Source organism: Amphiprion ocellaris, chromosome 3 (genome assembly GCF_022539595.1).
Source record: "Amphiprion ocellaris isolate individual 3 ecotype Okinawa chromosome 3, ASM2253959v1, whole genome shotgun sequence".
NCBI lineage: Eukaryota > Metazoa > Chordata > Actinopteri > Pomacentridae > Amphiprion > Amphiprion ocellaris.
The window spans coordinates 7,251,669-7,274,777 of record NC_072768.1 but is presented as its reverse complement, the minus strand read 5'-3'; the positions used below and the strand labels follow the sequence as shown (position 1 = coordinate 7,274,777).

General features: G+C 40.1%; 1 protein-coding gene across 6 annotated transcripts in view; it reads left to right on the top strand.

Annotated features, from left to right (window-relative positions):
* Nucleotides 1–17,457, top strand: part of osbpl5 (oxysterol binding protein-like 5) — a 49,350-nt gene extending 31,893 nt beyond the window's left edge. For 5 of the 6 annotated variants that reach the window (XM_055009003.1, XM_055009000.1, XM_055009001.1 and 2 more), the window contains 15 exons: nucleotides 3,767–3,982; nucleotides 6,928–7,141; nucleotides 7,388–7,572; nucleotides 7,668–7,749; nucleotides 8,825–8,923; nucleotides 9,131–9,227; nucleotides 9,447–9,545; nucleotides 11,223–11,320; nucleotides 11,429–11,518; nucleotides 11,961–12,097; nucleotides 12,413–12,592; nucleotides 12,712–12,841; nucleotides 13,669–13,783; nucleotides 13,891–13,993; nucleotides 15,641–17,457. In XM_055009003.1, the coding sequence (XP_054864978.1) occupies nucleotides 3,767–3,982; nucleotides 6,928–7,141; nucleotides 7,388–7,572; nucleotides 7,668–7,749; nucleotides 8,825–8,923; nucleotides 9,131–9,227; nucleotides 9,447–9,545; nucleotides 11,223–11,320; nucleotides 11,429–11,518; nucleotides 11,961–12,097; nucleotides 12,413–12,592; nucleotides 12,712–12,841; nucleotides 13,669–13,783; nucleotides 13,891–13,993; nucleotides 15,641–15,776 (1,981 nt within the window). In that variant the 3' untranslated portion in view covers nucleotides 15,777–17,457. The remainder of the gene's footprint in view (nucleotides 1–3,766; nucleotides 3,983–6,927; nucleotides 7,142–7,387; nucleotides 7,573–7,667; nucleotides 7,750–8,824; nucleotides 8,924–9,130; nucleotides 9,228–9,446; nucleotides 9,546–11,222; nucleotides 11,321–11,428; nucleotides 11,519–11,960; nucleotides 12,098–12,412; nucleotides 12,593–12,711; nucleotides 12,842–13,668; nucleotides 13,784–13,890; nucleotides 13,994–15,640) is intronic. The other variant, XM_055009002.1, reaches the window with a different exon arrangement.
* The last annotated feature ends 5,652 nt before the right edge of the window (nucleotides 17,458–23,109 follow it).

Below are 23,109 nucleotides of genomic sequence, written 5' to 3'. Positions count from 1 at the left end.
CCATTCAGAAAGAGAGCATGGTGTCGTCGTCTCCAAAACTTTCCATTTCTGCATGTCCAAACTAAAAGCTACCGCCGAGTTTTTTAAGAGAGTCAGCAGTGTTTCCAAAGATCTCAGTTTAAGGAATTTTAAAACCCTGTTATAGTATGTTCTTCAGGTATAAACAAAGCAAAGACTTTGGTCTTTGTTAAACCATTCATCATATGTGACTTCACGTAGAAAATGTAAAATATATGGTCTTCCAGACCTCTTCCTGTCAGAGTTTCCTCCACTTTCTCAGCCTTTTGATGGTGAAGGAAACTGTATTCACTGACACCTTGACTTTGTTTGCAATTTCTTTGTAGGAAAGACCTACATTTCTAAGTGTTATGAAGGTCTGTCTCTCTTCTATTGTTAATTGTCTTTTCCTCGACATTTTTATAACAACACACTACTTTCTGCAGTACAGTACTGTTCAAATAGTGCTCTGGAGATTATGGTGCCACGGTGTGTTCCAACACTACTTTTATGCAGACAAAGGAGGTTGGAAGTAATCTAGAAAAGTTGGGGCACCTGTACGATTTGGTAGCAGCAGCTTTGAAGGCATGATAAACCTCCATTGCTGCAGAACAGCTTTAAGTTGTTAACCCATTTCTTGTTCCCTGTAAAAGGCCTTTTAGTATAATTCTGAAATGAACATTATTTTTCAGCTTTGGGTAACCTTACCTTTTTTTTAAACCTCTGGCAGTTCACCACTTACTTTTGTACCATTTCAAGCTAATCATTGGACTTAAACTACTTGAATTTCAATAAAAAACTGGAAAAATTGGGGTGTTCTAAAACTTTTAACTTGGTATTGAGTATTAAAGTAGTGTTTAAACTTTTAACCATACCTGGTTTCCAATTGTAAATTTAATCAGCTTTGCCTTTGGTCTAGAATTATGTAGATTTTTTTCAAAAGTAGATTTAAACTGTTAACAGACCCCCCCCCCTCCCCCCAAAAAATAAATAAAATTCATCATTGCATTTGATCTTGAAGTTTTGTTAAATGTGCGTGCTAAATGCTGTAGGTATCTGCTAAAATCAGTCAATGGCATTTTTTTTTGCTTTGTAAGTGAAGTTGAGCATGTGTCATTCTTGATATGTACAGACTTTCTTGTATGTGTATTCTATATGTTTGTGCATGTTTGAAAACTGACATTCTGACTTCCTACAGTATGAAACATGAAGTTGGAATTACTTATACTGATGATTCATGAAATGTCCCAGTAAGCCCTGACAGTTTAGACAATGTACCAGCATGCACAATAGCAGGACATCCCCTAAATGGCATTCACCGTGATTAATACGCCAGTGCCTGGACTGCTTTCACAAATGTCAAATGACTGCTGTTGGAAAGGTCTATTATTGAGAAGCAGCATGACTTTCCTGTGCTGGAACAGTGTTTACATGCTGATGTCACCCAGGTGTGTGACTCTCGTGTAATTAGCTTTTCAAACGCTGTTGGTCACCTTTTTTTTTTTTTTTAAAATAAAGTAGCACCTTGTGAAAGTAGTTTTTAAAAAATCTGTTTTACTGGGCACTGTGCAGGACAGTTATAATAGCAGGATACATTGCAAAGTGGGGAAATGTTTTTCAAACAATGATTTGATAACTGCTGGTTTTTTAAGTTTTCTAAAAATTGTCAGGTCCTGATGCTGTTCTGACAAGTACTGTCTCATAAATAGCATTCAAAACGTGTCTTGTAGTTTTTGAAATAGTAACTTTAAAATTTGCACAAATACTGACTGGGTAAGGGAATGAGTAAATAGCTGTCCCTCTGTAGCTTCGGGTATTGTTTGTATCGGCAGGTACAACAGTAAAATTCTGGGTTCAAATTAATTAGAAAAATATTTAAGCTAACCAAATAATATACTATATTATAGTGTAACAGTCACAGTAGGCCTTTTTTTGCATTGAATACTTATAATACCGTAGTACATGTTTCTGATACTTCTGCATTTCCACTGCAGGACTTTTACAGTGTGATATTAGTGCTTTTATTGAGGTAAAGGATCCCAGTCCTTCCTCCACCACTGCACTTCTCTGTCTATCACGACAAACAAAAACTTAATAATTAACGTACACAGATCAACCACAGCATTATGACCACTGACAGGTGAAGTGAATAACATCGATCATCTTGTTAGAATCCAACGTTCTTCTGGGAAACTTTGAGACCCAACATTCACGTGGATGTTTGACATGTACCACCACCTGAACAGTGCAGGTCAAGCAACCCCCCAACACCCCGATCCCAATGACAACAGCAGTCCTTGATGCCAGTTGTCACCCCTGACACACCACAGAAACTGCTCAGGAGTGGCTCGGAGAACATGTCAAAGCTAAAACTGTTCGCTAGAGTTCCACACTCCCCAGATCCAAATCTTATTGAGCATCTGTGGGATGTACCAGGATAAGTCTGATCTAGGTAGGTCCCACCCTGCAACCCACAGGACCCACAGAATCCACTGCCACCATCCCAGTGCCACAGGACGTCCCCAGAGGTCCTGAGTCCACTGGGTCAGAGGAGTTTTAGCAGCATAAAGGAGACCAGCAGAGTGTTAGGAAGGTGGTCATAATGTTATGCCTGATCTGTGTAGTTATTATAGTTCTATTAATAAAAACACTGTATTTGATGGGGTTAACACACTCATAGCCTAGCTGCACATCCACTTTAAGGAAAGAAGGGATGTAGACTCATGGGTTTGTTGTGTGAAGTGAATCTCTCCCAGTGTGTGAGAGAAGTAGCTTTAGCTCCTGCAGTCACAGAAAACTGTTGCTATAAGGGCTAGTAAATGTGCTTTAATCAGCTGTAACGTGCCTAAAAAGGCATAATGGTTACTGCAAGTCTGTGTGTTGTGTGTGCTGTCACATGAGAGAAATCTTGAGTGTGTGTTCATGCTGCTGCAGCGTTCTTCACAGCAGAGTTGTGTGAAACACTACTTACCACGGATAAATGCTGCCAGCAGAAACACAGAGCTAGATAAAGTAACTGCCTTGTAGCTACAGTGGTCTCTTTTCTGCTTTCTTGAATATTTTGGAAGTTACTTCAGCTATTTTACATTTGCTTTAGCATTTGCTAAATTTAAGTGGTTATTACAATAGTTACACAATTTGTGCTAGTCATCTGCTTATCAAGCACCTCAGCAACAAATGCATCAACTCAGCTGTTGCTGTTGAGTTGCTGTTCACTCATGATTTATCAAGACAAATGCATTATGAGGTGGTAGACATGCATACATTCCAGTCATGTAATGACGCAGACAGACAGCGTTAAATATTGGGTAGGTGTGTGCAGTAGATTGCATATGAAATGTAGAATCAAAGTTAAACTTTTGTATTGAATCTCTTAGAATCTGACTTTTGGAACCAAGTCTAAGCTGGAACCAGTTCTTGACCCCAACTCTTTTCTTTGGCAACTGTTTGTAATGTGCCCTTGAGCAAAGCAGCTATCAACCTTTATGCCTGTAATGAGCTGTGAATGTGGAGACTTACAGGTAAATCTTTAATGTCAGTATTTGTGTGTGTTCCTGCTCCACTGAAAATCCACTGCTCTGTTGCAGTTGTGGGGAAACAAGAAAGCCACTAGAAATTCTTTTAAAACAACCTGTCACCTGCACATGGGGGGTGTATATTGTTTCTATTACTAGCTGTACAGTAAGAAATTGTGTTCTATTTGCTTCTGAAGTTATAGATGATAATTATAAATGCTTGTTCATGAGTATCTATGTGTGTTTTTTTGCAGGCCTCATGCTTTTCTGTTTAAGCACTGTTTACATCCTACATTAGACATCCCTTTCCCTCCTCACACCTCTCCCTCCTCCCTCTCACCTCCTCCGTGGCTACACATTCCCCCTGGCCATCCTCCTCAGCAGTCCCTCCTTCCTGCTCTGCTCCCAGCCAATCGCAGCAGCTTGTACAATCACATGACTGACAGGGGAGCAGGAAGATGGAGCACAATGTGAGCCATACACCACCCAGAAAGAGACGGTAGCAACGCAGCCATTGCAAGCCGACACACACACAAACTCACACTGGTACACAGACAGTATTATACACACACACATTCAGGAAGCAGGTGTGCCGGGGTCGAAGAAACAAAACTGCATCTTTTAGTAGGTCGATTGACAGCATTACACAAACACAGGAGAGGAAAGGAGAGGAGATAAGCAGAGGCTGCATCTGCTTTTGGATTTTTCTGGTAACACCACTGATGGTGTTTTGATTCCTGAGGAAGAGTTTTCCTATATGCTGTGTGTCTTTGAGGTAAGGAAAGCCGCCTCGGTTCCAGGGCGTGTTTGGATTAATAAGTGACATTACCGGCCGGTTAGTGATTGACAGAGCGTGCTGGAATGTGATTGTTCAGGTCTGTCAAACCCTCAGGCATTTTGAAAATTGAACTCTCTTCCACTGTTGTTTTGGCAAATAAGCTGTTTTGTTGTTTTCTGTCATCACAATCCTGAATCACTGGACGTGGTTATGAAAGCATATGACACACTACAAATGTTGTCCACGGTCCTACTGTTTGCTGGATTTTGCTAGGATCCCAAGTGTGGAGGATTTGAGAAATATCTGATGCTGAGCATGCATATGATTAAGATCTGCTTTCATTTCTGTATCTTTCTGTGTTCCCTGAGTGTGGTTTTGGATTAGTGCACCATCAGAGCACACAGACGTCCACTGTCTGACTGGTAAAATGGCTGTAGGTTTCTCCTCTTTAGCTACCAACACCACCACCCCTCAAATCTGTCTTTCCCTCTCTCTTTCTCACGTCTCCTTTCTTCGGCGATTTACAAGCTGATGCGTGACTTTGCTCACTGTGTTTGTCTTATTTCCAGTTTGTTCTGGTTGAGTGCTGACAGATCTGTGGTCTGGTATTGATTTGTCCTGTACTGGAAAATTCTACAGTGTGAAAATGATATTTCACATATGATGCAGTTTCAATGACCTGTTTCTCAACTTTGTGGATGTACATGCTCACAGGTTTATGTCAGCAGTGTGTACATGCAGTTTCTTTGTTCTTCTGGCTTTGTGCTTCAGCATGTTGAATTTTAAACTAAACTGATACTACATTAAAGTGTCAAGTGTCAGCTTTAATTTGAGTAATTTACATTTATATATATGTAGTATGTAGTTCTTTAAAATGGTGCCAACATTTGTGGTTATAATAACTGGACAAATACACTTTAAATCAAACAAAATACTAATTTTTGATATTTTGTGGAAAGTGACTGCCTGAATTCTTTGGGCCATTGACATCAGCAGACACTTAACATCTTTCCTGATGATATTCCATCTGGCTTTCACTTCAGCCACCTTCATCTCTTGCTTTTGTGGAATTTCTGCCTTTATCTGGTCCTCAGCAAGTCAAATGCAGTCGGCCAGTTAACGCTCTTCCACCTCACCACCTGAATGATGAAACGTTGTCCAATAAGATTTGATTGATCTGGCTGAGTCTAAGCAAGTTAGTGTGTACCTCTACATTCATCCCGCTGCTGCTGCCAACAGCGAGATCATCCATTAATGCCAGTGTGTTAGTTCCATTGGCAGCCGTCAGTCTAGAACAAATGAGGTGATCTAACGTAGATCCTAAAGTTTTTTTTTTTGTGCATTTAATGATTAGTTGTTTTGTTTTGTTTTTTACAGCTCTTTTCATCATTTTGATAGATTATTGTTTCATCACTCCATAGAACTTTACTCCAGAGCTCTGCCAGTTTCTTTTTGTTTGTTTATGACCTAATCTGTCTGTCTTTGGGGCTTCTCAGATGTTTGTATCTTTTGCTGAATGCTTTGCAGTTCCCATCAAGTGGGAAAATGTACACCTTGTGAAAACCACCAGACTCGTCGGTCTACCAGATCATTGGCAATTTTCTAGATTTCCTTTGTGGATCTACTTTTCGATTGCACACACTTGTCAGTTTTGGGAAACAAACCACTTTTGACATCAAACTGACATTTTTTCCCCCCTCTTAAAACTTCATTGTTATTTTCTTCCACTCTATGGTCACTTTTTATATTGCATACAACTCCACACAATCCATCTCAACACTAGCATTCAACCTTAAGTCAACTCTGAGCTCTTTCTGCATTAAGTTCTGTTGAAACAACTCATAGCTGCTCAGGAAACATTTAGGTGCCAAGTGTCCAGTTAATTTTTAACCCTTGTGATTTGCATATCACCCTCATATGCTAATCTTTGAACATCTTTGAGTTTTAATGTCGTATTCATGGTGTTAAATAGATACACTATGCTGAAGCACAGAGTGAGGAAATCCAGGATTTAAACCAGGTGATTATGGGGTTGAAATTGAGGGAGGATTAGGATGGGGGGTGGGGGGTGTAGTCTGACTCTCCCGGCAACCAGACAGATCTATGTTACTGAATACATCCAGACCCTCCAGGCCAGTGAGGTTATTATCACGGATAGTCTCTGGAGCAGCAGGTCTATTCTTCATAGCTGTGTCGGGGAAGATAGAAGAGAACATCAGTTCGATATTGTAAAGTTCATGGCAGGTCATTTCTGTTTGTTGATGGCCTTACTGGTGAGGCAGTCATCTAAGCTTTGGTAGGGCTTTGTAATTTCATATGACATCATTCATCTTTAATGTCGACTCATGGTAAATAGAAACTTGCTCAAGTTTCCACGCTCAGTTAAATTATCCTCGGTAGTCACAAGGGCTGCATATGATACCAGTTTAAATATAAAAAGCATACAGTCAAAGAGCAGCACACAAAAATGTTACAGAGACACCTGATTAAATCCTGTGATTATTTTTCTCTGTAATCAATAACATCTTTTCCCTGTTTGTATGACGTTAATGGACATGCAGCAGCAACACATAGCTGATTTGTCAGGGTTATTTAACATAGTTCTAACCTCAGTGTTCACTTCTCTGTTTTTGTTAGATTGAATGACACAGTGCTGCTGGGCAATCACCACATGGAGCATGACGGCTTTTCAGACAAATCGGAGCGAGAAGCTCATGACGACTGGGATACTACAGCCAATGAGAACGGTGGAAGGCTGACAGAGGAGAGCGACATGGACCAATCAGACGAGCTGTCCCCCGGGCCACAGGCCACAGCCTATGTAGAGCAGAGCACAGAGGAGATGGCTGAGGTGAGGTGGAGGCTTCACTGCGTTTTTTTATGTAAAGGGCTCTACCTTGTTTTGTTTGTGTCACAGATCTTCATCCGATTTAACTACTTTATTCAAAGATGTCTTTTATGAAAACACTATACTTCACCACATTCCCTGGCCCAGTTTGGATTTAAAATGCGGTTTCTTGTCTTTGGGAAGTGAAAGACTGCTAACCCAGGGTGTACTCTCACTTACGTGCCCCTGCCTCTGTGTTTGCTCTTTTAGGCTGGGGAGGCGTCTCAGGTAGAGACTGTGTCCGAGGAGAACAAGGGTCTGATCTGGAGCCTGCTGAAGCAGCTGCGGCCGGGAATGGACCTGTCTAAGGTGGTGCTGCCGACCTTCATCCTGGAGCCACGTTCCTTCCTGGACAAGCTGTCTGACTACTACTACCACGCCGATCTGCTCTCACAGTCAGTAACTTTTCAGTATTTTCCATTATTCTACATTATTTATGTTCTTTTCTCATTTCAGTGATGTGTCTGACTTTTCTGCTCCTTCAACACAGAGCTGCACTGGAGGAGAGTGCATATGGTCGAATCAAGCAAGTTTTGAGATGGTACTTGTCTGGTTTCTACAAGAAACCCAAGGTAGGATATGTTCACTCCTATATAACTTGTTATTATCGCGTTGGCTGTTCTATATGACAACTCTCAGTACAAGATGCACCCCTTTAGCAACACGTTTGTGGATGAAATAATAAACATTTTAAATAAAACTAAGCAGGTCGGCAATATTTAAGACCTTTAAAGTGTATTGTTAAAGCAGATTTCAATGAATGTACAGTAGTGTTTCCAAATTTTGGACAATATTAGTACTTAACTTACTGTGACTTAGTGGTTCTTCGACTTCATTTTTACCGTCTCTGAAAAAATCAGTGACAACAGAAGGATTCAGCTGTATGTTTCAGCTAAAATGCAGCTCTGTTAATTTGCATTCAACAGTCCTGTTTTTCAGTCACATACTCACACTGACTTGGCAAGCTCCTGCAAGTGACTGTTTTCATTGCATTGGAAGATTTCCTGACTGACTTTTCTTAGTCTTTTTGGGCTTACCACCCTCTAGCATGACATTCAGTAACAATTTATTTCTGGGCTGCTTGACAAATGGCTCTGTCCAGGGTCTATTTCTGCGGTAAAAATGTCACGATACACTTCCCACTTGTTAGGAATTTATTTCCTCTGTGGCAGCAGAGCCACTGAGAAATTCTCAACATGAGCCAGCAGATAATGACTGCAAATTAATCTGGACTTACTCAGCACTTTTTCAGCCAACTACATTCAGGAGAGTCACTGTTGATGGACCGATAAATACTTGACAACCTCTCATTTTAGTGCTACAAACAAAAACTTTACACCAGTAGTGGAGTGATTACAGGACGTTTACTGAACCGTGTGCTGTAAATGTCCAGACTATTGGTACTGTGCTCCATAATGATGCTTATTATCAGCCACTTAGCGTTTCAGATTTCACTGCTGAGGCCCATTTGGTCCAGTGATCATCTGCTGTGTAATTTGGTGCTCAACACCTGTTATTGCTGAAGTGTTAAGTAACTGTCATCTTCCTTAACTGTGACAAAATAAAGCAAAACACTGCACTGGTTTGGCGTTTGTCAGAAGATGCTAAAATAAACACTAACACTTGTGTATGTTTTGCATTTTCCAGGGTCTGAAAAAGCCTTACAACCCAATCCTGGGGGAGACGTTTCGCTGCTGCTGGCTCCATCCTCAGACTAACAGCTGCACTTTCTACATAGCTGAGCAGGTTAAACCAAGATTCATAGCTTTAAAGTGTCCAGGCACAGGACATGATTCATCCCCTGTGTGAAATAGCTTGCACAATTTGCCAAACACGTAGAGTGCACGCTTGTGAAATGCAGCAAGTGTAAAATTAATAAGTGCCAGAAGGTATCTGACACCTCTTTTTCTCACTCTGGTGCTCATCTCTCTCTCTCTCCTTCTCCCTTGCCAGGTGTCCCACCATCCGCCCATCTCTGCCTTTTATGTCTGCAATAGAAAAGATGGTTTTTCTATCAGTGGAAGCATCCTGGCCAAGTCCAAGTTCTACGGTACACAGCATACTACAGTGTCTAAAAGATCAGCATAGATCAGTACATGAACACAATTACATTAAGACATGCAGTTACACAACAGTGTGCAAGCAGGGTTGATCCTGTATGTTGAGGAAAATTCACACCCATGCTTCGGAGTCCCTGCAATCTGTGTAAGCTTTTAATCTTTAAAAAAACTAGATAATCACGTGCCTCTCCATCCTTCTGCTCTTTTAGGTAATTCTCTGTCAGCTATTCTGGATGGCAAAGCCAGGCTGCTGTTCCTGAGCAGGGATGAGGAGTACGTCATCACCATGCCGTACGCTCACTGCAAAGGTAATTCATCTACAATATGTACTGACAACCATCTCCATTAATTAATCCATCCATCTCCTTTTTGCTTTGTTAAAACTGACATTAGATTCCTATAGTCTCCTTTTGTGGTGCCTCATCAATCTGTACCAAACCAATTTGTAAAAGTTTTTATTTTTTAGAGCAGGGGTGTCAAACTCATTTTAGTTCAGGGGCCACATTCAGCCCAGTTTGATCTCCAGTGGGCCAGACGGGTAAAATCAAAGCATAATAACTTATAAATCACCACAACTGCACCACAACTCCCCTTTGTTTTAGTACAAAAAAGTACATTCTGAAAATGTTCACATTTAAGGAATTATCTTTTTACAAAACATTGTGAACAACATGGAATTTCTTAAGGAAATTCAATTCAAGTTCAACAACATTATGCCTCAGTTTGTGAGTGAGACAAACGACACAAAACAAAACAAAAAAGAGACAAAAAAATTTGACAAAAAACTTAAAAGTGCCAAAAAAATGGACAGACAGCAAAAACGCTACACAAAACAATAATTAAAGCAAAACACAAAACAACAAAAAAAAGATAAACAACAAAAGTCAGACAAAAAAAGACAAAAAAATGAGACAAAATGACAAAAGAACAATGAGTAGTCTAGTAGTTTACTTTATGATCAAAACAACTTGTCATGGTGTAAAAATTATTTTAAATTTATGGTTTTACAAGTTTACAATTTTCAATTAATGTCTTCTCTGTAATTTTTACACTTTGCAAAGTCGTCTGGCGGGCCGGATTGAACCCTCTGGAGGGCCGGTTTTGGCCCGTGGACCGCATGTTTGACACCCCTGGTTTAGACGTTCTAAAAGGGACAAAAGGGTCATTTTTAGCTGTGATGTTCCTCTTTTTTTAATCCCTAACAGTCACTTTCACAGCCTCCTTAAATACAGTTGCACAATTACAGAGTGCTGTACATTATTGAAGTAAACTAAGGACACCTTCACAGATGTTAAGTGCATTGTATTTTACACAATGGACAGGATATTAGATGATCCTCAGCTTTTCAAGGCTCTCAATGGGTCATATAGTGAGTTAATGAGTAAACAAGGTTCTTTGTGAGGTCTAGCAGCTTAAAATGCAAATCATAGTGTTAGCAGATAATCTGTTTCTTTGTCATGTAGTTAGCGTGTAGTTCCTGCCTTGCCCAGCTAACTTCAGCCGTTTGTGGTTCAGTTCCTGATTGTAGCACTTTAAATTCCAAACACAGCCGCTGTACAGTGAGCACAGTAGGTTAACATGAAACTCATTTACCATGTTTGTATTGAAATCCATCTATTCTGACATATTATTTATATATGGCCTCTAACTCTCACAGCTGAACTGTCTGACTGGAATTCAAACGGCGCCTCGCTTTGCTCTTAACTTGAACTCTAACATGGCAGGCAGCCAAAGTTATTGATGGATGATGGGTGTAATTTAAGTCAGGTCAAATTTCTGTTTATTCTTCAAGTGTGCTTTGGGATGGTGTAAATTACTCCAGTCAGGAAGTATGCTCACTGTTTGGACAGATAATAAACGACAGTAATAACTGTACAGTAGCACAGGGAACGGGAGTGTTTAAGTGTCGACTCTGAACACAAATTTTTCCATTCTAAAAATCTGATTTGCTGTCTGTCTGATGCTGTAATACTCTTGTCTTGTAGGTATCCTGTATGGAACTATGACACTAGAGCTGGGAGGGAAAGTTACCATTGAGTGCGAGAAAACAAAATGTTTCACAGAGCTGGAGTTCAAACTGAAGGTATATTTTTGAACAAGTTAAGCTTCTGTTTAAATGCAAAATTTGTACTCATTCTGAGAATGTAGTCATTTAATTAAAGACATTCTGCTATGATTCTCTTCACTGCAGCCTTTCCTTGGAGGCCCCTGCTCTGTGAATCAGATCAGTGGGAAGATCTTTGTTGGAGAGGAGCTACTGGCCACCGTTGATGGTCACTGGGTGAGAGCTTTTTCCCTATTTTCCTCTCTGACATTCCAGACTCTGGTTTGAATTAATTATTCCACATCCCTCTCTGCCACTTACTGCTATTAAGTAGTCAGTAATTCCCTGTAGTAATTAGTAATTAGTGGCAGAATTGGTAATTATAGGGTTAGTGGCAGCAGAGAGACACAGCAAGTAGAGGACTCCATTTAAAGGACTCCCATATTGGACTGGAGCGTCTGCTAAATAAAGTCAAGAAAGATTTGAAACTGAATGAAATTATTATTTTGTATTCTTGAAAGTCTTCTTGGAAGTCTTTGCTAATTTTAACAGATGCAATTTCTATGAACAATAAGATTAGTGTCATTACATTTTCCGACAGCTGATGAACGTTGATTTTCTACGTAGTCGGTTTATTTAGTTGATGGGCTGAAGATGTTGTCGCCTTTGTTAAAATCAGGACAGTGAAGTGTTCATTCACGAGAAGCGCTCGGGCCAGCAGGAGACGTTGTGGAACCCAAGTCCAGAAATTCGCAGCGGTCGACTCAAGAGACAAGTGGTCCAGATAGACCAGCAGGGAGAGTTTGAGTCTGAAAGGTAAAGCACGTGTCACCTGTGAATCACTGTTAATACTTCAATGAAAAGCCTTAAATCTGAGTACAAAAGAAACAGAACCGGCCTCTAACTTTCATACGTAAATTCAATGCAGAAAATATTAATGTTTTTAGACACACATATACTTGATAAGCTAAATACAACTGTTTAATATGTAGTCTGTGTAGAGTTTATACAGGTTCACAGTCAACTCATTAATTGTTTTCATAACAAGCAGACAATTACAAAACTGCGACTGACTTCTGTACCACCAAGTTGTCCAGTTTTTTCAATCTGATTTTGATTTGCTCTCGACAGACTGTGGCAGCATGTGACCAGTGCCATCATGGATCGGGACCAGCTGCGGGCCACGCAGGAGAAGTTTGTGCTGGAGGAAGCTCAGCGGAGAGAAGCCAGGGAGAGAGGAGACAAGCCCTGGATCCCACGGCTTTTCCACCACGACTCCGTCAGCTCCGAGTGGACCTACAGGCACATGGAGTACGAACGCACTCACATGCCACGCAAATAGAAACACAGGCGATGGCACACGCTTTTGTTGTTAGTTTGTAATAACAGTGATGTGTGCAGATTAAAATCACACTGCGTCCTTTTTGCAGCGCGCGGCCGTGGGACCCGGAACATTGTCTCGTTCAGTTTGAGAAGGACGGCGTGATTCAGACACATGAGAAAAGCCTGAGACAACACAACGGACTGTCCTACAGCCACAGCTGGGCCAGCCAACAAAAGGTGAATCTAGAGTTACAGCACTCCCTCATCTATCGCGGGGGTGACGTTCCAGAACCCCCCGTAGTAGCGACCATATTTGTTTTATTATTTATATATATTTTTAGGCTTTATAAACCCTCAACACACTCTTGTAAACACTTCCTATGCTCTTAAACACTTTCTACACTCTCAAACCGACGTCATTGAACAACATCTGTATGGGTACTCACCAGTGAACATACTACAGCTTAACTGATGAAGATGATGATGAATTAGCTGTGCAGTTCTGATGACGATGAGATGAATGGACAAGATGCTGAACGCTGCTATACACCAGTGACAGAGGAGACTGATGCGACGGTCGCTGAGCCAATCAGAGCCCAGCACTGTACGCTACACATTTTATTTCAATTTAACATTCTTTTAGTATGTTTTATTCTTATTTTTTATGTTTTTTTTTTATATTGTTTTCAATTGTTTAGGCTAGAACATGCTTATTTTACTGCAAAAATAATGAAAATCATATATAAAAAATACCCATATACCACAAAATCCTGTGATATAGTGAAAAATCTGCGATACCAAATACAATTTAAAAATCCACGATATGACGAGGGACCACTGTACTTTCATTTATGAGCATTTAATATGCATTTATAAAAAAATTAACGCAGAGCTGCTCTCTAATAATTTGCTTCTCCAAAATCACTGACAGCGAAGAGCCCCTTTTATTTCCTACTTGACATTCGCTCCACTTCTACCCAGAGAGCCAAATCGCAGCTTTATTCAGCTCTTATTGCATCAGTTTTCCTGCAGTGAGGTTTGAAAAACTCTTCGCCTCCTCCTAGGCTGAGGTGAACGGAAAGCACCGGAAGGCCAGCAGCCAGCCGTCCAGCTGCAGCCAGAACACGGAGAGCAGCAGCACCACGCCAGAACCCACGCACGAGTCGTCGGACAATGAAGGTGAGGCGTACGTGCACACACACACACACACACACACACACACACACGCCCAAAAACAAACAGAATTTTAAACTGCTGTGTAAATCTGATGCTTTTGTCTGTTCCAGGTTTTTCCAACCAGTGTGCACGGTGCAGTAAAGAGGTGAAGGACATCGCACTGATAGAGGCTTCCATAACTTCTATACAGAAGACACAGCAGGATATCCAGAGGTGAAATGAACAGATTTACGTTTCAGTGAAGAGAGGAAGGTAGCATCATGACTGGAGAGACTAAAGCCCCAAATACAGAGATGGTGTTGAATATTTAGTTTGTGAGTAATATGTTCTTGATCTTAATGTGGATGTGAACTGTGAGTAGTTCACTCTAAACTCTACATAGTCAGAAAAGAGTAAAACAAAAAAAGACCTATTAAATTCCTTTTGTAATCGTGGGACCCTTGAGGAACTCTCAGGGTGGGAATCACAGTTTGAGTTTACATTCACACTTTATACGTGTTCCTTTTTAAAGAGAACAAACAAACTGTGGTGTTCCAGTCGAGCCTTTTAGCTACATTTCAGAAATAATCTGTTAGCATACTGACACACCTAAACAGGCATATCACAGAACTATTTGCATACAAGTGCCAGTGTAAACATGGAGCAGGAGCTGGTTGGTTTGGTGTAGATGATTCTCTGGAGGAAGAAAAGCAAAAAGGAGGCTCAAAGATTTCATAAACTGCACAACAACTGCTAACAGAGGCGACCTGGTCAACCATGCCTGCAGCCTAATTCATTATCTCTAATTGAGATAAGTCAAGGCGTAAGAGAGAACGGTCACATGATGGCAGCGTGATGAATCAGTCAATGGTCGTATCATCAGTTGGGTCAAGGCCCTCAGGAAGTTTTTCTCCACAGAGCCGTCCTCAGCAGCTCGAGCACACCAGCTCACCTTAGACCCTGTTCAAACACTGTGAAACTATCCTACAAGTAACAAGTTGTGATATTAGAGTAATTCAGACAAATGTTCAAACTAGAAACTGATTCTGAAGAACATTATTGATATGGAAAGCATCACCCTGCAAGCTGACAGCACTGATTCTTAGGTTTTGTTACGTTTGAAACCCTGAAAGTCTGAACTAGTCCCTGTTTTTGAGACTATTATCGGTGTGCTGCAGTTTCAAGGATTTACTGTTTATTTAACTTGGGATGTGTCTTAAAGCGTATAAAAAATAACAGATGGACATTTTAGGAGCTTCACTAAAAAGCAGCTAGACTTCTTTTGTTCTTTGGAAGACATTTTACCTCTCCTTTAAAAAAAAAAAAAGTGAAGTCCAGTTACTTTATACTAATGACCTGGATGAGTGACTGATAATCTACAACACCAGATAGTATTAAAAAGGTTAAAAAAAAAAAAAAAAAAAAAAAGTAAAAATCTTCATCTACATGAGTCTTTAACTCTTGGCAAGAAAGTGAAATATTTTTTATTATTTTTATTTCTATTGTCTATTTATACTACTATCTATTGTCTTCTATTGTACTTGTTTTTTTTTTTTTAAACTTCATTTTATGTTAATTTTATTCTTTTTCACCCTTTATTTATTATTATGATAATATGATCTTGATATTATCATTTTTACTCTTTTTGAACATGACTAGATGTAGTGGCTTCCAAAAGTCTCCATTTCTGCCCTGAACTCTTTAATATTTGAAGTAAAACGGGGTCAGCAGCAGTTTTTGGGATGCTGAAAGTCTCAAGTTGGGTAACCGCTGGGTCTAAAGGTACCAGAAGCTCCACGTTTTAAAAGGAAAGTGTCTTCAATGTGGATGTAGCCTCAGTTTGAACCACTTGTTCACCTCGACTCCTTCCTCCTCCTTCAGGAACCTGGTGGCTCTGAGTCGTCAGCTGGCTCGTCAGAGGGCGACAGACGACAGCGTGTCGTTGACCGGCCGTCACTGTCTCATCCTCTGTGTCCTGCTCCTCTCTCAGCTCCTCCTCAACTACGTCTTCACCTGAGCCAGCTCCTCTGGGAGGAGTTTCCCCTCTGGCACTGATCTGGCTACAGAGCCTTCCGAAAAGCACAGACTCCAATCAGCAGAGGGTAACACAGACCTCAGATCAGTGTTGGGAGGGCAACTTTTGCCCTTTGTTTCCTCTACGACGGGGAGGAGCACGGACATTATAGCAATAAACACAGCCACAGCCACCGCCTGTCAGTCATCTGCAGAGAGGAACGGCACCCCCTAGTGTAGCCAGACTGAAACAGCACCGGCACCCACGCACTTTGGACAGGAGAGGAGGGACGAGAGACGAGCACGGCTAGAAAGATTTTAGAATAAAAGATGAAATGTATGATGAAGAATGATTTTGCAAAAAGAAATGACAGAGAGGATGTTTCACCATTCCTTAGTGTCTTTTTATATTGCCCTGCAATACTGTTTATCTGTGAGTGTGCCTGTGTGTGTGTCGTTCGTACCTACAGTAGGCCCTATGGGCGCAGGCTGATCACCGCTTGGACTTCTCCTTCTCCCCTTCCACTCCAGATTCTGGGCCTTAATGCTGAAGCCAAAAAGAAGAAGAAGAAAAACACAAGATATACAAATGAGGAAGGAAAATCTTCTAAACAGTGCAATTGTGTGTTTTGTAGCGACATACGGTAAAATAACAACTCTGTCTTGTCTTTCAACGATGATGATTTTACCAAAACAGTATTTATAATCCGAAAGGAGTACTTGTTTACAGAGAGCACTGCATGTGTTTGTAGTGACACATGGAAGGAAGGATAATGGGAACGAGGCAGGGCAGAGAGCCAAACAGTGTCTTTGTATCTGTGTGCCTGTAGTGCTGTAACTGAAGGGACGATAGAATAGCACTGCTTTAGTCTAGACCATGACACTAGTGTGTACAATCAGTTACATGAAGAAGCGTGTTCAGGAAGGGACAGAGGGAGCAACTGGTGAAAAAATAAGAAACAAATCTGGCCTAATAACAAGGGGATTGTGTGCATCTTGGTTCACACCATGTTCAAGTGACTGTTTTAGATGTAGGCGAAACACTTAGTAAGGAGGTGTTTTTTTTCTTTTAATCGGTTTGTATATATTTGTCTGGCAGTCTGTTTCAAAAAGAGATTTCAGAATGTATTTATTATGTCGCTAACCTTGGCTTTCCTAATCTAAATCAGCTTGGAGGACAGAGACCAGGGGTGACAATCGCTCTCCCAGGGGTTGTGTGGGTTCGTCATTTTGTGTATGTCTGCGTGTGTGTGTGTGTGTGTGTGTGTGTGTGTGTGTGTGTGTGTGTGTGTGTGTGTGTGTGTGTGTGTGTGTGTGTGTGTGTGTGTGTGTGTGTGTGAATAAGCCATTACAGTCATGCTTAAACAAAGCCAGGTCTGTGATCTTGGTTGTTTTTTATTATTTACTGGTTTTTAAGTCCTTGAATTTCAGTCTCATTGCCAGTACTGATCTACCGGAGAGCACAAGAAGGAAGTCGACTCTTTGAATGCTTTTATTTACACCTTAATTTGTTTATTCTTTTCATTATTATCCTGTTTTCTACTCTGTTGCCATGTTGTGGGGATTCTACATGCCTGATATTTTTGTCATATGGAACAAAAACTAAAGATAAAATGATGATGCCCGATGTTTTCATTCATACCTGTTGCATACTGTAGCACTACAGTAAAAGGTTTTAACCCTGATGCTGCCTCTGATGCCTATTTATATCTTAAACTGGTGTTCAGAACAGTGAGAAATAATTTCCTTCCCAGTTGACGGTCGCTCTGTTGTTCTCCACTAGAGGGAGATGTTGACATGAGGAAACTAACTGGGAGTTTTAAGTCTTCATCACATTTATGGAGTGATTAACCTTTACATAACGAGATTGCAACAGTCAAGCTGATAAATCTTCCAAAAAAATGTATTTCAAACAAAACCAAAGGCTACTTCTAAAGACAATTCTGGTCCTCACAGCAACCCTGACACACGTAATCACAATGTTGGTGAGACTTTAGTGTACAAACTCCTGATGAGACCAACAGTGTTCCAGTTTGTCTGCAAAGTGTCGAAGTAAGAAGCAGTTTTGTAATGAATAGTTCTGGTTTGCCAAATATCAAGAAAACTGAAAAGAAATCTTGCTTTTTCTGCGAAGATTTTCTAAAATGTTTCAGATAAAATTGTCAGTGCCACCAAAAAGTACTGATAAGTGGATTTTATGGACATTTCAAGCAGAGAACTTCATATGATCAGTCATTCTGCCCATTTAAATGAAGAAGACTGCTTATTGTGTGAACATGGACAAGGAGAGTAAAATAAGGAGATACGGGGGAGAAACTAAAAGCTACAAAACCGTATTTTTTGACCACAACTGCAAAGGAATTTTAGGGTCCATTAGACTGTAACTAACCTCCCAGGACGTGGCTGCATGAGGGAAAACTGACCCCAGATTAAACAGAAAAGCTGCTTGAATAGTGAAGAAAGAACCAAGAAACACTTCAAAACATACAAAATGACTTTTAAACTCAAGATAGTCTTTCTGTACAACATGTTGTATTCTGAAAATGGAAGAAGACCTGACTTTTGAAGGACAAACATAGAAAAGTCTGACTGGAGTTTTCCTAAAAAACATGCCGACAAACTAGAAAATATCCAGGAGAACGTTGTTTAGACGGATGAAATGAAATTAGAGCTTTTTGTTCGGTCATATCAGCTCAGAAAGAACAAAGCTTTCAAAGAAAAACAACACCACTTTACATTTGTTGTATTGTTTAAATAATAATTTGCACAAGGGTTGTGTGGTTTTTTTTCTTTTAGCTACAGAACAGAATAGTGGATTATTTTTGCCATTTAAAGATTCAAAGAAAGTTGCTGTCATTTTTAAGTGAGAGCCTCCCAATGACTGTAATGAGCGCTGAGCTTAGTGTCCGGCTGAGATGTTAGCTGTGCTGAGCCTGAGGGGTGAACCTGAGCAGGTGGAAATCTCCTGCTAGACACCACATGGATCAACCTCTCCACCACACACAGATTTAAGCCCCAGTGAGGGGAACTGGATTGAGCTCAGGAGCCTCAGTGCAACGCAGGAGGTCTGAGAGTGACGGAAGTTTAGGCAGCATTAACACACAGCGTCCACTTTCACTCAGTTATTTATGTTTTAAGTAGAGAGGAAATCACTGATATGAGAGTCAGCATGAGTTCATCTGCAAGAAAAAGTTCTCAGAGTTAAGTAAAGTTTGCTTTTTGTAGCAAAATTACAACCAGATTTAGTCAAATTGTTGGAAAATACAGAATGTAGTTCACAGATTGTCAGATTTGTCCATCCAGTGATGGGTACAGGCTCATGCAGAGACCAGCAGCAGTTGTGAATGGTGGCGTCGTCTTTTACTTTGTTTGGTACTTTAACATGCTCTACTTTACTAAGTGACTAAGTGACTGTTTGACTAAATGAATGACCAAGATTGCTGCTAATGTCCCTGTTTATCTTATGTTTTGTGTGATATTTTATTGAGTTTTTTTGTGTTTCTACTGGCTTATCTAGTTTTTTATGTTTTCAAAAGATTTCCTTTAATTTGCTTTTTAGTGCTTTTATTGTTTGTTTATTGTGAACGTTTGTGTAAGCTGCTGCGTAACAAATCGCCCTTCAGTAATAAAACTGAAGTTGATTTCTTTCTGCTGAATTCAACATAAATGTCCACACAGCTGTTTAGTTTATACTATTTATGAGATCCATGATTTATGCTTGGGGCTGCACAGTGGCTCGGTGGTTAGCGCTGTCGCCTTGCAGCTAGAAAATCCGCTGTTCACGTCCCGGCCCCTCTGGGATCTTTCTGCATGGAGTTTATGTGTTCTCCCTGTGCATGTGTGGGTTTTCTCCAGCTTCCTCCCACAGTCCAAAAACATCCTGAGATTAACTGATAATTCTAAATTGTCTGTAGATGTGTGTGATTGTTTGTCTCTATATGTAGCCCTGTGACAGACTGTTACCTGTCCAACTTTATTTATATAACACCCTGAAGAACAGCGTTCACAAAGAGCTTTGACAGTTAAAACATGCAACAGAGACAATCAAACCATACATATGAGACAAGTCAGAGCAGTCAGTTAAAATAAATAGTAAAAATGACAATAAATTAAATGAATAATTACATTAGCAATCAGAACAACAAAGGAACTAGGCAGTTTTAAAAATAAAAAAAGACTGAGTTAAAATTAGAAATTAAAAATAAAAAAAGTCCTCACACCAAAAAACCAGGCAGCTAAAAGTCAAAACAAGAGAGGACATCTAAAATAAACAGAATACAATACTGAACTGAACTGAACTGAACACTAAAACTAAATAAAGCTAAAAGTAAACCTCACATAAAAGCAAGTCTATAAAAGTGGGTTTTAAGAAGTGATTTTAAATAAGTTACTGACTCTGCAAGCTTTATCTCCTCAGGCAGGCATGTATAGATGATGGAAGGATGATTTATACTTTGTTATTGTGTCTCATCACAGTTGTTGGCTTTATATTGAACTAAAAGCAAAATTATGGACAGAAACGTACAAATATGCAGAGTAGTGTACAGAAATGTACATTAAGTAGTTCTTTTCAATCTTGCAGGTAGCCATGGCGATGCCTTATTCTGCTTAGACAAATAAAACTGAAATGCAGTGGTGACGGTTGTCTATTAAATCTGAGGCAATGAAGACAAACACAAACATACGTATCCATCACACACTATTCATTTACTGCATCGGTTTCATCACCAAACCCAGGCAGACAGTAATATGTGAAATGCCTGTATTCTCTCTGTACATTTCTCATGTCACCTGCTGTGATCCACAGCCTGTAATTCAACTCGCCCTGACGTCTGCATGTGACACACCTGAGTCTCGTTCCCATCCTCTTATAAAGCCTTTGAAGTGTAAAGACGTGGACATCTGCCAAATCAATGTGTCAAGTCAATCCAAACAGAAATCAATCTGCACCGGATGAATGTGTTTGTGGTTTCAGAGCCCTACTGTCGCTGCTGGGAAGTTTAACTTTGATGTGAACTTTTTCTGTCGCTAAAAAAACATTTAATTGTTCCAAAGTGACAACTATGGGAAGGCTTATAATGACACTATAACTGATGTAATGTTGTATTTAAACCAGCCTGCAGCGATGTCAGACTGTACTAATAATAGTAGCTTAAAGTTACCACAAAGACAAGTCAGTCAGCAGATAGAGGTTCACATTCAGGCTCTTATTTATTAGACTTTAATTATGCATATATGCTGCATCTCATTTCCTATATATTGTTCATACTTTTTTGTAGTGTTCATCCTGTATGTATATTATCTATTTCATAGCATTAATACACTGTTCATACTGTCTATGCTAAACATAATTTTCTTGTCTTTGTGCTCTGTGTGGTGTGGATGAAGTTGAATCTAATCTATTTTATTAATTTCTCCACGTCACCAGTCAGGTCAGATAACAGGTTCAGGACCAGAACGACACAAACATGAAGCTGGTGGGGATTCAGACACTCAGATACTTTAACAATCCACCAGATCTTCACATGTTTTGTTTTCTCATAACTTGACTTGGTGGCGTGAATGTGCTGAGGAGGGCAGATTGGTAGCAGAGTAAAGATCAGGGTTTCTGTTGTCCACAGTTAGCTGCGTGTCTAGGTGTGTGGGTGTACACTGGACCATTGTGTTGTCTGACTGTATGTGTGTGAGGCCGGCGGAAGGAGTGACGGTGCAAATTAGGCCTTTGTAGAGCATGTGTTTGTTTCCCAGGCAGTTAGTGCAGCGAAGGAGGTTCCTTTGCGATGTGTGAGTGTGTTTGCAGCAGCATCCCTGCTGGGTGTTTACTTCTGCTGGCGATGGATGAATGAAGGGTGGAAACTGCTCTCTGGTCAAACACAGAATCCCACACACAGGCCGTTCATTTAACCTCTAAAACGTCACCTCTGTTAGAAGTTTTTCCCATCCTGCCTTAAAGTGGCACAGATGTTTCCCTGCCTTTCTCTCCATATAACCCTCCCCACTTGCTGCAGCTCTGGCACACCAGCTCACCTATGACCCTGTTCAAACCATAGACTGTAAATGACTTTATTATGCAGTCTATGGTTCAAACGCTGTGAAACTACAAGCAGCAAGTTGTAATATTGGAGTAATTCAGACATATGTACCAACTGGAAACCGATTCTGAAGAAGATTATTGATATGGAAAGGATTGATTCTTAGGTTTTTGTTACATTTGAAACCCTGAAAGTCTGAACTAGTCCATGTTTTTGAGACTATTATCAGTCTGCTGCAGTTTCAAGGAGGATTTACTGTTTATTTAACTTGGGATGTGTCTTAAAGCGTATAATAAACAGCAGATGGACATTTTAGGAGCTTCGCTAAAAAGCAACTAGACTTATTTAGTTTTTTTGAAGACATTTCACCTCTCCGTTAAAAAAAAAAGAAGTGAAGTCCAGATAGAAGTTAACAAGGTTGAAAACATTTTTTTTAAAGATTTTCGCCAGACAAGTCTTTAACTCTTGGCAAAAGGTGAAATATTTATTGTTATTATTATTTCTATTGTCTATTTATACTACTATCTATTGTCTTCTATTGTACTTGCTTTTTAAAAAACTTTATTTTATGCTAATTTTATTCTTTTATTATCATTATGATGATATGATCATGATATTCTTATCATTTTTACTCGTTTATGGCTTTACCCTGTATTTTCTTTTATTCCACTTATTTCCCTCATTTTGATGTGGCATTTTATTATTTTTTTTCTGGTGTTTTAAGAATTTATTTTGAAAATCTTTTACCATGTTTAGATGGACCAGCCTTCTGTTGTTCAATGCTCTTCCTGAGTATCATTCTTTTCTTTTTTTTGTCCTGTCTATAAAGCACTTTTAACTCCGTTTTTAAAACAAATTCCCAAAATGTTGCACTATTCCTTTAATTACAAGCCATAAGATTAACTATAAATATGAATAATATAACAAAGTATGTGTAATAATCGCTTCTATTTTTTTTAAAGTACACTATATCTTTTAATTATTTTGAGTCACTGTCCTGTTCATTTTCCAGCTTTTGTCCTTCCACCATTCAACACCGCTGAGCCAGACTTAGCCAAACATAATCCATTTATTTTCTCTCCGTCATCCGCGTCCTCCCCACCCTCTGACTTTTCTCCCCAGGTAAGTGAGTGAGAGGCCAGCTGCAGCGAGGCGCGTCCTGCTTGTTTTGGCTGAGGGGCAGCAGGACTCAGGCAGGCTGGATGTTTGCCATCCTGAACGGGCTGAACCGTGCTGAAAGGCCGGAGGCAGCCGGAGACGGAGGACTTGTCTGGACTTGTCCTCCAGAGAACAGAGGAGAGGATG